Here is a 14,973-nt window from a genome sequence, read left to right on the forward strand (position 1 = left end):
AGGAGTCAAAAGTTATGCACAGATTTTCAACTACACCAGGTGTCAGCTCCCCCAACATCCACATTATTCAAGAGTCAACTGTATTTCGCAGCCTCTCTCTCAATCTACACCTTGGGAAAATTGGGGATTTCCTTATGACCATTTCGTAAAGGAAGGAAAAGCCTGGTTTATGGACAGAACTGTATGGTAAGCCAGATGTTCCATTTGTTTATGGTCTTTGCATTCAGTTTTTAAGGAGGCATGCAGAGTATGTTCTGCATTCCCATGCTGTTAAAATGTGTTCAATAAAACCTAGATATGCTTTATTAGGACCAAAGAACTTTATATTTATTTTAAATATCAAAATAACACAAAGAACTAGTTCAATATACAATACACTTCCTAGTCTTCACAGAGAACTGAATTTTTCTATACATTTGTACTTATGAAACGAGACAGCTAAAATATCTATGTAACTCACAAGATACTTCACACAGTTGACAAAATAATGAATTTTGATATTTTAGATTTTTCTTTGTAATTGCTTTTAAGTGTCCTTTAATGATTAAAAACAAAACTTATGATTTGAGACTGAAGGCTAAGTTCAAAAGCATTTCCACTTTAATGTACATCATAAATCCCTTTAATTAGAACGCTTACTACACAACATGGAGCAGCTAAATGCCCACCTCTGTATTCATTCTTTTTGGCAGCCACACTCATCTATTGTAATACAGTTGTATCTATAGGGATAAGAAAAGTCCAATTGTTGGAAGAAATAAAAATTTTGTAATTACACCACAGTACACTGTCCAACTTTAACGCAAGCAGGAATACCAAGCAAAGAGGCAAAATAACAATGAGTATACATGCTCTTCATTCAAAAAATGTTTTAGAATCTCCAACAATAATGCAAGCACTGAAATTACTTTTTTACTTAAGATTTAAAAAAAGATACGTCCATCTTTATATAACCTCTATTCTCTGAATATAATTCTTATTTTCTCTTTGTATAAATGGCTGCAGAGGCTAAATTTAAATTGTCTTGGGCTTCTTCAATAGTCATAGATTTAAGATCAATACATAGCAAGTTGAATGAAACATGAAGAGTAAACAAAACATAGTCACTCTACCAAGACCTTCTTTCTCTCATCTTCCACACAACCTAATCCTATTATTTCTATCTTATTAATGCTACTTCCAAAGAGAAGAGCAGAAAGCATGCTAATATTCTAGGATAAAAGTATCTTTAAGTTGAAATAACATTAGAGGAAACAAGAGGGTGATCCCCCAAAAGAACACTACAGATTTACCAAGAAAGGAATGTGTAAAAGAAAGGGGGAGGATCTAAGGAAGAATTGCCTATAGTTCCTAGAAATTATTTAGAAAATTATTCTCACATTATCCATTATTCACCCTAATCACAAGTAACATTTATCATAACACTATTTAAAGTTTTAGAAATGCTACTTGTTCCTTATTAAAGAATACATTTTTAGTTACTTCAAATTTGGCACTGAATCTTAGAATAATCCAAGTATGAGTTTAAAAGTCCTAATTTTTCCTGAGTTCATCAACTCAATTGTATGTTGGTTGGAATGTTGCTGCTCCTAATGAGAAACTCATCTCAAACCATCACCTCTAGTTCAGTTTTAGGCAAACTGAAATGAGAAGCCATTCAATGTAGAGCTGTGCAGTTATGGGAACTGATTATTTTTAAAAAGGGAGGGGAGGGGGAGGGGGAGGAGGAGACAGAGAGGCAGACACACTACTCATTTTATTTTATTTGTCAGATTCCTCTAATAAGCATCTAGAGACAGGCCCTGGAGTGGCTTCACAGTAACTGTAAAGGCCACAAAAGAGATTTTAAAAAACCAAATGTTCACACTTGTACTTAGTGCCATTTTCCTAAATAATCATAAAATAATCTAAAAAAAAGTGTTGCCTGACCAGCAGGCAGCACAAACATAAAACCCATAACAACAACAACAAAATCAAAATCATTTATTAACCAGTACAATCTAGCCAGCAGAATCAATTTCAAGCAACTACAACACAGCGAAAAGGCACAAAGCATTCAATTCAGAAAAGACTGGGTATAAAAAGGACACTGTCAAAGAGCTAATGCTCTAAATCTGACTTTTCATCAATGATATGTTAAAATGATCTGGTAGGAAAAGAACTCAAACTTATAAACATACCAGTTTAATTGTGTTTTTGTTTGCAATTAAAGAGTGAAAAGCAATGAATGATATTTAATTACTTATTAGCCCTTAACAGTTTATAGTCACTCTGCAAAGACGTCTTGACACTTTTAAAGTTGACGGAATATTAGTGTACCTATTTCATGACCTACAATCACTTAAAAGGAAGTCACTTAATAAAGCACCAGTTTAAAACCCTATTTATGCTACTCCTTTTGTCCCAGCAATAAATGACTAAATTACTTAAAAGTATGCAAAGATCATTACCTTTACAGTTGTTGGTTAAATCTTGCTGGCATGAAGAACAAACCCTAATCTTAAATGGTATTTTAGGCTGCAAAAAATAGGTGGGGTTTCTTATAAAAATAAGTTCAACTTGTCTTAAAAAAAAACTCTAAGGCAAAATTATTTTAATAGTGTAGTGTAAAAAATAAGCTTATTATTTAGCATTTAATAGTGTCCACTTAAAGATAACATTTAATTAATTAAACTGAGGAAAACTGAGTATTCTTACTTGTAATTGGTTTGTCAGTATGACTATTCCCAGAGTGTTTTCTTCTGTTTTTATTTTTATACATATAAACACAAACACTTAATCTTAGTATTCAAACTAACGATTTTTTTTAAAAATCCATAATCCTAGGACTTCAACTGTGCTTCTTTGGACAAATATTTATTCAAACAACAAAGAATTTTAATTCTTTTAAACTATTTTAATACCTACTAAAAATCTTTGGTGCGTTTAAGTAAAAACTGATTAGGTTAACAAATTTCTACACTTCATAAATTATTCAATTTACATATTAAGTGCTAACTGCTATCAGCTAAAAAATTAATTTAAAACAATAAATTATGTTCATAAAATAAAAAATTCTGAATGAGGCTAAACTTAGTTGCAAGATTCAAAATTTTAAGTATAGTTACAAAATTAATGGATTTTAGAGTTAATGGAACATTTGTCCAAATACTCCAAATATTACAAAAGGTTAACTGAAAAGAGTAGGCCTCATTACATATTTTTTGTGCCAACTTCAACAACTTATATACATTCAGTTTGCCCAAATCCATGAGGTTTTCACAATTTTAAAATTTCCTACATTCTAATTTTGGAAATTAGAGGCAGCAGATTTGTGTGTGTTTGTCCACCCGCTGAGATAATTTCTTTGTAAGAATTATACTATCTAATTCCCAGACTGTTTAAGATTACATGAGAAAATGTAGTGCCTGGCACATAGTAAGCATTTAGTAATGCTGGCTTTCTTTCCCTATTAGTAGCTCTGACATTTATTAATGATATGAGCTTAACTGAGTCCTTTATCTTAACCTCAGATTCTTCATCTCTAAAATGGGAATATAGCATGTCCTTTCTCTTTCAGAGCTGGTTATGAGGTTAAACAAGATAACTGAAAGCATTTTATGAAAGAGTAAACCAGTATTCAAGTTTACCTACAATAATAACTAAATATAATTCTATTTCACTTTACATTAAGAGATGTATTCCAGAAAAGTTTTATACCGTAAACCAATCCTACAATCAAATTATATATTTAAAGCATTAGGAAATTATTATTAAAATAATCCTAAAGTAAATACCTTCAAAAAGCAAAGTATTCTTTTCAATGTGAAAATGCAACACCTTCTTTCTTTCTTGCTACCAAGCATACAATATACCATACAGACACATACATATCATCTGCCTTTTTATAAGTCCAAACTTTTCTATGATGGTTTATATGTAAGGCAGGGTATACTTTTAGGTATTATTTCGTCTCATTACAGGAAGTTTTTTAGTTAAAAGTCTTGCTGGTCTTTATGATAAAAATCATAAAGATCTGTATTTTTAAAAGTCAATTTGAAAGACTAACAGACTAACAATAGTACCTCATATAGTCAAGTTCAATCATGTAAGTACCCCAGATATAACATTTCCACACAAAAGTAAGAACCTTTTAAAAAGAAGAATACATTAATCTACTGGTCCTAGATTAATTACAACCAAACCTTGATGACTGAGGCAAAATTCAGGTCGGTTTTGTTACTTATATGAGCTACTTTGGTTAACTGCCTCAATCTCAACATTTTTTCTTCTTTTGTTTTATTGCCACTAGTATGGTGAATGTTCCTCTAAAGTACCTTCACTTCTTAAGTGCTTCAGCAAACAAGTTTCCCCATTATTAAGTGGTTAAATTTTATTCATTAAAACTTCATTATTTTATTTGTGATTTTTTTCACAAGGGCTGGGCCAGACTTTACAGTTTACACACAAAAAAAAGTGCTTAAAGCAATTAGGAGTGTAAACAAAACTGAACTAGAAAACTCTTAAAATTGCTATTTTCCAGTAGTTTACATACAAATGACATGCTAATAATAAATCAACCCTGCCTATTCTAATCCTTCAAGCAGCTCTACTAGGAAACATTATCCTAGCTTAAGTTTAAATTGACTTGAAAATATGGAAAGTGCACATCTTTAAAGGTATTTTATAATTTTGACTGACTTTTTCCTCAATTAATTTTTATCAGTGAGGTTTTTGCTCTAACTGCTATTTCCTTTCACCAAGTCCTCAACTTTTATCTCCTACAAAAATAAAAATCAAGGATAATTACAGACATTAGGCTTCTGTGAAAAGCAAAATAAAGATCTAGATTACATGTAAATCTGTATACAAATAGTGGTTCCCTTTAATTAAAGTAAACATTACGTTTAGTTAGGCATGAATTTTATAATTTGTTTGGCACCTTCCCTAACAATTATATATGAAATAAATACCTAGGTTCTGTTTCCCACAATTTTGTTAGCCAAAGTAAATGAGACCAAAAGTAGCGTGTTAATTAAATTTCATTGATTAGTTATAATTGCCCCTCCTTTAGTGAGATGAAGATACCTGGTATGATGTATTTTTGATGTTTCTTAAATGACAAAATATAAAAGATGAACTTACCTTCAAAGCTATCTAGTTAAAACTGTCATAATTTGTCTTTAAGACATTTTCAACTTGTATAATTTAATGCCTATACATTAAAAATTTGTATTTCTTACTCATAATAATTGAAGCATAGGCAAAAACCAATCATTTGGAGAATTATTTCAATTCTAGGTTTCATTTAACAAGCTAATCTTAATTAAGTTAGCTTTCTGGCTTTGAGTTTGTCAAAAGACCAAAGGATTAATAATAACCTAAAATTAGGGCCACATAAAAGATAAAAAACACAGAAATATCCAAGACTTCCCTATAAATTTAAATTCCTAATTTCAGTTTTTTAAAATGTGGAAGAAACAATAATGAATCTTAAGTTAGGACAAGGAAGAGTTGTAATTATCAGTGTACTCTTATATTCTTTCTTAAAGGCTACATGGTCCTTAAGCTTGTTTAGAAGATGGTGAAGGGAGAAAAAAGGATCGAAACTAAACAAGAATAAAAATTTCCATGGATAATTAAGAACAAAACCAAAAACAAAACCATAAAGTCAACAGCCAGTAATTTTGAAAAGTTTGAGAAACCATTAAAAATTAGCACTAAGTCATCTTTAAAAATCACAGAAATGTCATTTCAAATATTATACCTCAAAATGTGTCCAAATATTCATTCATATGTTCAGTAAACAGATATACATATTTTTCTTGATTTGAAATGGTTCTGAGGACTGGAGAAACTAGAGAAAATGAAAAAATAGCAGCCTTACTAATTTAAAAGCCATCAGTCTAGGCTACCATTAGCACATAACCATCAAAAAAGTCTGTGGAATGTTTAGATTTACTCATGAATGATGCTCATTATTAGAAATACTTTGTACAGCAGTAGCATTATCGAGGCCTAGTAATGTTCCAAGGTAAGACTGTTCTCTAGGATCTAGCATTTGTTCAGGTCGTACTGGATGAACTATATTTGCAGGTTGAGGAGTGAGAGTATACTTTTCCAGAAAAGCTAAATCAGCTGCTCGGGGGTAATCAGTTGCTTGTGGCTGCGGCGACAAGATCTCATGAGAAGGTGGTGGCAGTGTGGTTGTATGACGCACCAGATCACTCTGAGTGTCCGGCATCTGAACTGGAACCAATGTTACTGGAACACACACTTCAGCAGACACATTCTGTAACAAAGTCTTGGCTTCTGACTGATAAACTTTGGGCTGGTCCATATATTGTTTTGTTTCTGTTTGAAAGATTTTATCATCAGATGAGTATTCTACTGGCAAAGATACAAGTTTTTCCTCAGAAGTACTGAGAGGATCGTCAGGAGATTTTATGCCATGAACATGGTCAATGTGGTATTTCAGCTTGTCTTTCCGCTTAAATGTTGCATTACAGTGCTGACAGTTGAAAGGTCGGGCATCAGAATGAATAACCAGGTGTTTTGTTAAAGTTTTCTTAATTCTAAAAGATTGATTGCAAATTTGACACTTGTATGGTTTTTCACCTGTATGAACAAAAATGAAATTAAGTGTAAAATGCATTCGTTTGGTAAGACAGTGATTTAAAGTAACACATTTTCCACACGAATACTCACAAGAACTTAATAAAAGCAGTGATATTATATGTTATCACAATGAAGAGAACGGGCTCAAACATTAAAAAGATCCGGGTTTGAATTCTAGCTGTACCACTTCCAGTCAAACCTGGAGCAAGACAGTTTCTAAGCACTGTTTCTTCGCCAGTAATATGGAATAACAATAGTACCTACATCAGAGTTGGTAAATGGATTGAATGAGAAAATGAGTAGTGCTTAGATCTGTACCTGGCATAAGAACTTAATGGACCCAAACTATTATTATTGCTTTCTTTTACTCCTACTACAGCCCCTTAAAAAGTTGTAAAACCAAAACATCTGATTTCCTCCCACACAAGAAGGGCAAAAAGTAAAACAGCAATTCTGATTAACCAGGTTCTTAGAATCAGGCTAAGAAGTAGTTATACTTATGTCTAGCCTGAGGTTAACATAAGGAGAGTTGATCAGGGTAAAGAACAAGGAAACTGGACTAGTTTTCACTTCTTTCTGAGTCAGGTTTCCACATTGTAGTTTTGGGTTTGTTTTTGTTTTTGTTTTTTTTAAATATGAAACATTATAAATTCCTACGTTAGCCAATGTGATAGGCAGAATAATGGCCTCCCAAAGATGTACACATTCTGGGAGCTATAAATATGTTATTTTCCATGGCAACAGGGACTGTGCAGATCTGATTAAGATTAATGACCTTGAAGTGGGGAGATTAACTGGATTATCCAGGTGGGCCCTATTTAAACACATGAGTCTTCAAAAGTGGCTGCTAACTGAAGAAGAATGGGTGAGAGAGATGCAACAGGAAGAGAATTCAACCCCTGCATTGCTGGCTTTGAAAATCGAAAAGGGGCCAGGACCCAAGAAATGTGGTGGCCTCCCGAAGCTAGGAAAGACTCTCAGCTTACAGTAAGTAATAAAACTAGAACCTGGGTTTTGGTCCTACAGCTCAAAGAATCAGTTCTACCAATAAGACAATTGAGAAGGAAACGGATTCTTCCCTAGCGCTGCCAGAAAGAAATGCAGCCCTACCAACAACTAGATTTTAGCCCATGTCCGATTTCTCACCAACAGAGCTATAAGATCATACACAATTATACTGTTTAAGCCACTAACGTCATAGTAATTTGTTACAGCAGCAATACAAAACAAATAAATCCAGACATACAACTGTACAATAGACACAAAGGCACATATTTTTAAAGCTAAATGCAAAGATTTTATATTAATTGTTATATTGGTTTGTTGATAGCACTGTTTTCTTCATCTTTCCATTTAAAACAAGGCCAATTCTAGAAAATTAAGAGAACTGCATCTTCAAGTTGAGCCACTAATATCAAACAATTAATTATTTGTTAAATATTATTGCTTAATTGTTATTTTGTAGACCATTAGAACTTTCAAATCCCAGTGAAGAAAATTTATACAGACTGGGATGCTGGTTTCTGGTACTATTAGATTTCTACTAGTTTCTAGACTAATATCATTACTGATGTTACTAAAGAAGAAGTAAGACATGAAGTAATACATTATATAAAGGGTTAAGATTCCTGAAAAGATAGTATTTGCAACTGTGTATAGAACACACTGTATCCAACATTTGATTTCACCTGAAATACCTAGAATCAGGGACAGTATGAAAAAGCTTATAAAAGACTGTCCTGAAAAACAAAATTACACTTCCAAAATGCAAGAACTATAAAGTTCTTTCTATAATTCCTGGCATCAAAACCAGTCACACCAGGAGCTTTTTACCTAGCACAGCATTATTAACACCACCACCAAGCACAGAATTTATTTTTAAAGATAAAAGTATTGGTTTTAAGTGTTCTCCTTCGGCACAGTACTAACCATGATAGTTTCTTAAGCACATTCATTAAGAAGCTTTCATAAAGGACTTAAAGTCCTAGTTAGTCAGTTCCAGTGTCCCACAAATACTTTTAAGAAACTGGGACCCAAACAGGCATATTTCTTTGAGAAGTTTCTATGATCATTTTAAACAAATGTCATTTTCCAATATAAAAATCAATTTAGGTTTGTAAAAAGATAAAGATCCACAGAGGAAATGTTGATATTATTATATTTAAAAAGTAAATCTAGAGTGCTTAAAGATACATAGTGAAAAGGGTCAACAACTATGAACTTAATGAAAAGAGGAATACATATTAAAGAACCATACTTTCTACAGCAAGTCTTTCTGTAGCAAAATTACCTATTTGATAATAATTCAAGCTAGATGCATCTCAATTTCATATATCAGAGACCTAAGGAAACAAAGGAAATGTCTCTTGCAAGACATATAGAAAGGAGTCTATTTTTTAAGAGTAGGAGTATATAAAACAATGCTCAAAGAAATGTAATCTATTTCTCAGCTAAAATCATAGTAACTTATGAGTTTTTAGAATTAAAAACTGTTGGGGCGCCTGAGTGGCTCAGTCGGGTAAGCATCTGATTCTTGATTTCGGCTCAGGTCATCATCTCAGTCATGAGATTGAGCCCCACATCAGGCTCCGTGCTCAGCGCAGAGTCTGCTTGAGATGCTCTTTCTTGCCCTTTGCTCCTCCCCCCACTCATGCTCTCTCTAAATAAATAAATAAAATAAAATCTTTAGAATTAAAAAAGTCTTCCAGTGGATCAGTTATGTTTAGATTTTAAAAACTAGTATACAAAAATAGAACTCAAGAACTTCCATTCAGATTTGATGGAGTAGTTTATGTCACACTATGTCTCTTGCTGGTGAAGGGGAAAAAACAAGATTTTTAAAAACTCAAAACAATCTACTCTTTAGAGGCACTGAAGTACAAACAAGGCAGCCAGGACGTAAGAGGCCAAGGTTCTGGAGACACAGGAAGATATGGAGGTGTCTTCTTTTCTCAATGCACTTTCAGACTTAAGGTATAGGGAAACAGAGGCCAAGTGGCAGCCGAGGGCTTGATGACATTCCCCTGGAATGGAAAGATAAAAGCTGGAGTTTGGAACTACCAAGGATTTAAGGGGTCAAGAGCCTGGAAAGAACAACAAAGAAATGAACAAAAATGCCTCTATTTTTCAACTCCCAAGATGAACATTTGCTGATGAGACAGCTAAAAACCAGAGGCTGGGATTACTGAAGGTTTGAACAGATACTGCAGCAATCCCAAGGGTACTGCGGAGACAAAGATTGGAGTTTAAGTCTCATCAAAGTGGGGAGACTCTGGTACAAACATCATACTTCAGTTGAGACCCCAGAATGATGATGAACTAGAAGAAAGGTAGAGTAGAAACAGACCAGAAAAGATCAATGCCATCTCAGTCTATCTGCTTGTGAGAAAATTAAATATATCTGGGAAAAAATACAACTTCAGGGGCTTCTACAATTTTTCATTCACAAAATCTAAAGTTCAATTCAAAACTGTCAGGCATATCAAGAAACAGAACCAAATGGCCAAACACCAAAAGAGGGAGGAGGAAAAAAGATAACAGATACACCTAAAGGTAAAGAAAAATTATGTAAGACCTGAAATATTGAGTATGATTAATATGTTCAAGAAAACACAGAAAAGAGAATTTCACCACAGAATTGGAATCTATTGGAAAAAAGAAATTTCTGGAACAGATAAATAACTGAGCAATTCAGTAGATGGATTCAGTAGCAAATTAGACACTACAGAAGAAATAATCAGTATAGTGGAAAATGGATCAATAGGAATTATCCAAATAGAAGCACACAGAAAAATAGGATTGAAAATACAGACATATGCATGGGTGGCTCAGCTGGTTAAGCATCTGACTCTATTTCAACTCAAGTCATGATCTCAGGGTCGTGAGATCAAGCCCTGTGTTGGGCTCTGGGCTGGGCATGAAGCCTGCCTGAAATTCTCCCTCTGCCCCTCCCACCAGAATGCACATTCTTTCTCTCTCTCTCTAAAAAAAACAAAACAAAACAAAAGAAAATAGAAAGAGCATGAGATATATATATAAAAGACAAAGTAAAATATCTAACATACATAAACTGGAATCCCAGAAAAAGGAGAGAGTACACAGCAAAAGCAATATATGAAAGACAAAATGGCTGAGAATCTTCTTAAACAATAGAAAGACATCTCAAGTCACAGATGCAGTAAGTTCTACAAACCTCACAAAACACGAAAAAAAAAAAACGCCTAAAGCCAAAAAGCACATCTGGGCACACTATAATAAAACTACTAAAAATCACAGATAGAAAAATCTTAAAGAACAACCAATTAAAAAGAGACATTTCTGGGGTGCCTGGGTGGCTCAGTTGTTAAGCATCTGCCTTCGGCTCCGGTCATGACCCCAGGGTCCTGGGATGGAGCTTCGCATTGGGCTCCCTGCCCAGTGGGAAGCCTGCTTCTCCCTCTCCCACTTCCCCTGCTTGTATTCCCTCTCTTGCTGTCTCTCTTAAAAAAAAAAAAAAAAGAGGCATTTCCTTTAAATGAGCAACAATAAGAATAACAACAGTATACTTTTCAACAAAAACAAAAGAAGTTCAAAGAGGAAAAATGACATATTTACAATGTTGAAAGAAAATTAACTACTAATGTAAATTCTATAGCCAGGAAAAATATTCTCCGTAAAGAAAAATAAAAACATTTTCAGATAATCAAAACCTATGAGAACTTGGTGCCTAGGCACCAAAGGAGTTCTTCTTGCATAAGGAAAAAATTCCAGGTGGAAAAATGCAAATGCAGGAAGTAGTAACAGTAATGGGCAAATATATGGTTAAAAATAAATGAGTTATTTAAAACCAAAAAATTATGTCTTATGTAGTTTAAAGTATATGTAGAATTAAAATACATACCATGCATAAAAGGTGAGAGCTAAGGGTATTGTAAGGTCTTTGCATTGTCTAGAAATTGATAAAGAACTAACAAGATAGACTCTAATAATTTATGAATACACATAGCAATCTTTAGGGTGACTACTAAAGAACAATGCAAGAACATACAACTGACAAGCTAATTGAGGGGAAAATGTATAATAAAAATTCTTCATGATTACAGGAAGTGAAGACAAGAGAAAGAAAGCATCAAGGAACAGATGGGACCAATAGCATGATGACAGATTTAAACCCAAATAAGTATCATGTAAAATTTTAATGACTAAACACATCCCAATTAAAAGAGATTATCATAATAGATAATAAAACGATGCTCCAAAGACACACATCTTAAATACAGGTCCACAGAGGGATTGAAAGTAAAAAGAAAAAATATACATTGAGATCAGCAACATAAAAATACTGAGAAAACCCCCAAATATTTAGGAATTAAGTAACACAATTCCAAATAAGCCACTATTGAGAGAATAAATCAGAACAGACATTAGGAAATACTGTAACTGAACTATAATGAAAACATGAACCATAAAACAAAGTGTGGAATCTAACTAAAGGAATGTTTAGAGGGCAGCTTAGAACTTTAAAATATATAGAAGAAGAAAAAAGAAAAAAAAAAAGAAATGCTAAAATTTAATAAGTTAGGCATGGATATAAAAAAGCTAGGGAAAAACAAATTAAACTGAAACAAAATTTAAAAAAAATAAAAAGCAGAAATGAAATTAAAAAACATGTATAAAGAAGGGAAAAATCAAAAAAAAAAAGGGAAAAATCAACAAATTCCTAGTCACTGAAAAGATACATAATATGGTAACTTGAATTCTGCCGATAGATTTTATATTTTAGATTTGAGTTCTTTAAAAATAAAAGATAAATAAAAATTTGACAGCTCTGTAACTATTAAAGAATCTTTTATTGAAGTTCAGAGGGACTTATCAGTGAATTCCTCCAAATATTAATAAGGAAATAATGCCAACTTCACATAAACTCCTCCATTTCATTTAAAAAGATGTATTATTTCCCAAATAATTTTTTGAGGCCAGCAGAGTCATAATAACAAAACCTGTCAGGGACAGTACAAGGGGGGTAAAAAAAAGGAATATGTCTAATATTAGACAAAAAAGAAAAAAGATACAAAATACAAACTAAATTCAACTATATAGTAACTGGAAAATAAATAACCCCAATATGTGTTTATTTCAGGAATGCAAGATCTAATATTAAAAAATCAATCAATGTAATTTATCTCATTAATAAGGGAAAAAGATATGATCACCTCAATAAATGCAGAAAAAAATCTGATAAAATTTAATACCTATTCATGACACTCTAAATAATTTAGGAATGGATGGTAATTTATCTGATAAACAGTATCTACAAAATATATAGAAAACATACTTTTTTTTTTTTAAAGATTTTATTTATGTATTTGATAGAGACACAGCGAGAGGGAACACAAGCAGGGGGAGTGGGAGAGGGAGAAGCAGGCTTCATGCAGAGCAGGGAGCCCAATGCGGGGCTCGATCCCAGCACCCTGGGATAATGACCTGAGCCGAAGGCAGACGCTTAACAACTGAGCCACCCAGGCGCCCCACATCATACTTTTTTTTTTTTTTAAAGATTTTATTTATTTATTTGAGAGAAGAGAGAGAGAGAGCATGAGCAGGGGAAGAGGGGCAGAGGGAGAGGGACAAGCAGACTCCCCGCTGAGCAGGGAACCCGATGCAGGGCTCGATCCCAGGACACCAGGATTATGACTTGAGCGGAAGGAGATGCTTAACTGACTGAGCCACCCAGGAGCCCCAGAAAACATCATACTTAATTATGAAATATTGAAAGCTTTTCCCTGAAGACTGCGAATAAGACAAGGATGTCCACTATTCAGTATCTCTAGTCATATACCACTGGTGATGTCAACCAAAGCAATAAGGCCAAGAGGGAGAGAAAAGGATTTGAAAAGGGAAAAATTAAATTGTCACTATTCACAGATGGCCAGTTTGTATGCTTGGAAAATCCAAAAAGAGCTAAATTACAAAAATTAATAAGAGAACTTAGCAAAGTTATTGGATAAAAAGTCATTATACAGGGGCGCCTGGGTGGCTCAGTTGGTTAAGCAACTGCCTTCGGCTCAGGTCATGATCCTGGAGTCCCAGGATCAAGTCCCACATCGGGCTCCCTGCTCAGCAGGGAGTCTGCTTCTCCCTCTGACCCTCCCCCCTCTCATGCTCTCTATCTCATTCTCTCTCAAATAAATAAATAAAATCTTAAAAAAAAAAAAAAGTCAATATACAAACTCAACTGCATTTCTATACATCAGAAACAAATACAAATAAAAATACAATTTATAATTTTGCACAAAAACATCAAACATCTAGATATAAATCTAATGAAAATGTGTGAGATATTTGCACTAAAAAGCTATAACATCTTTTTTTTTTTAAGTAGGCTCCATGCCCAATGGCAAACTTGAATTCATGACCCTGAGATCAAGAGTCACATGCTCCACCAAATGAGCCAGGTACCCCCAAAAACTATAACATCTTTGAAAAACATTTAAAAGAACTTAAGTTAATGTAGGGATTGTTCATGGACTGGATGATTCAATATTATAATCAATTAAGGAAAAATTGACTATATATTCAATGACATTCTAATAAAATTCCAAGCAGGTGTTTGTGTTTGGAAATAAGATGTTTCAAAATTTGTATAAAAACATAAAGGAACAAGAATAATAAAGACACCAAAATAGAATAAAGTTGGATAATTTACAGTACCAGATATCAAAAGCCATAGTAATTTACGTATAGCAATGGTGCAAGGGTATACAAATAATACAAAAGAACTGAGCAAAGCCCCAAAACAAACCAGACATATATGATCACTTAATTTAAAACAAATACGCCAATGAAATGCTGTTAAGGAAAGGATGGTCTTTCCAATAAATGGTGCTGGGGTAACTAGATAGCTACATGTAAAAAGAAAAAAGTAAAAAAGGAACTTTGACCTTTACCTAATAATGAACACAAAAGTAAATTACAGAAGGTTCATAATCTAAATATGTAAGTTAAAATAGATCTTCTAGAAGGTAACAGAAAAAAATATTAACAATCTTGGAACAGGCAACAATTTCTTAAAGAGGATATAGTAAGAAACTAACTAGAAAAAAAAACCTGATACATGACTTCTATAAAATTCAAAAACTTCAGTCACTGAAAGATACCATTACTAGAGTGAGAAGAAAGCCAGAGTAGAATGAATCTGCAATTTAGATATCCAACAATGGACAAATTTCTAGAATACAGACATAACTCCTACAAATCATTTAGAAAAAGACAGACAATCCAGTTTAAGAAAATCAGCAGAAGAATGAATCAGGTATTCCAAGAAAGAGGATATTCAAATGAGTATATGGGAATGTGCTCAATAGCATTACTTTCACAGAGATGCAAATTAAAGCCACT

General features: G+C 33.3%; 1 protein-coding gene across 1 annotated transcript in view; it reads right to left on the reverse strand.

Moving 5' to 3' along the window:
* Positions 1 to 578: 578 nt before the first annotated feature.
* The window catches only part of ZBTB41 (zinc finger and BTB domain containing 41), a 48,893-nt gene continuing 34,498 nt past the window's right edge, over positions 579 to 14,973 (reverse strand). Inside the window, exon 11 of the mRNA XM_006734062.3 lies at positions 579 to 6,597. Within this exon, the coding sequence (XP_006734125.1) occupies positions 5,942 to 6,597 (656 nt within the window). The 3' untranslated portion in view covers positions 579 to 5,941. The remainder of the gene's footprint in view (positions 6,598 to 14,973) is intronic.

Source organism: Leptonychotes weddellii, chromosome 6 (genome assembly GCF_054177405.1).
Source record: "Leptonychotes weddellii isolate Sample4059 chromosome 6, ASM5417740v2, whole genome shotgun sequence".
Taxonomy (NCBI): Eukaryota; Metazoa; Chordata; class Mammalia; order Carnivora; family Phocidae; genus Leptonychotes; species Leptonychotes weddellii.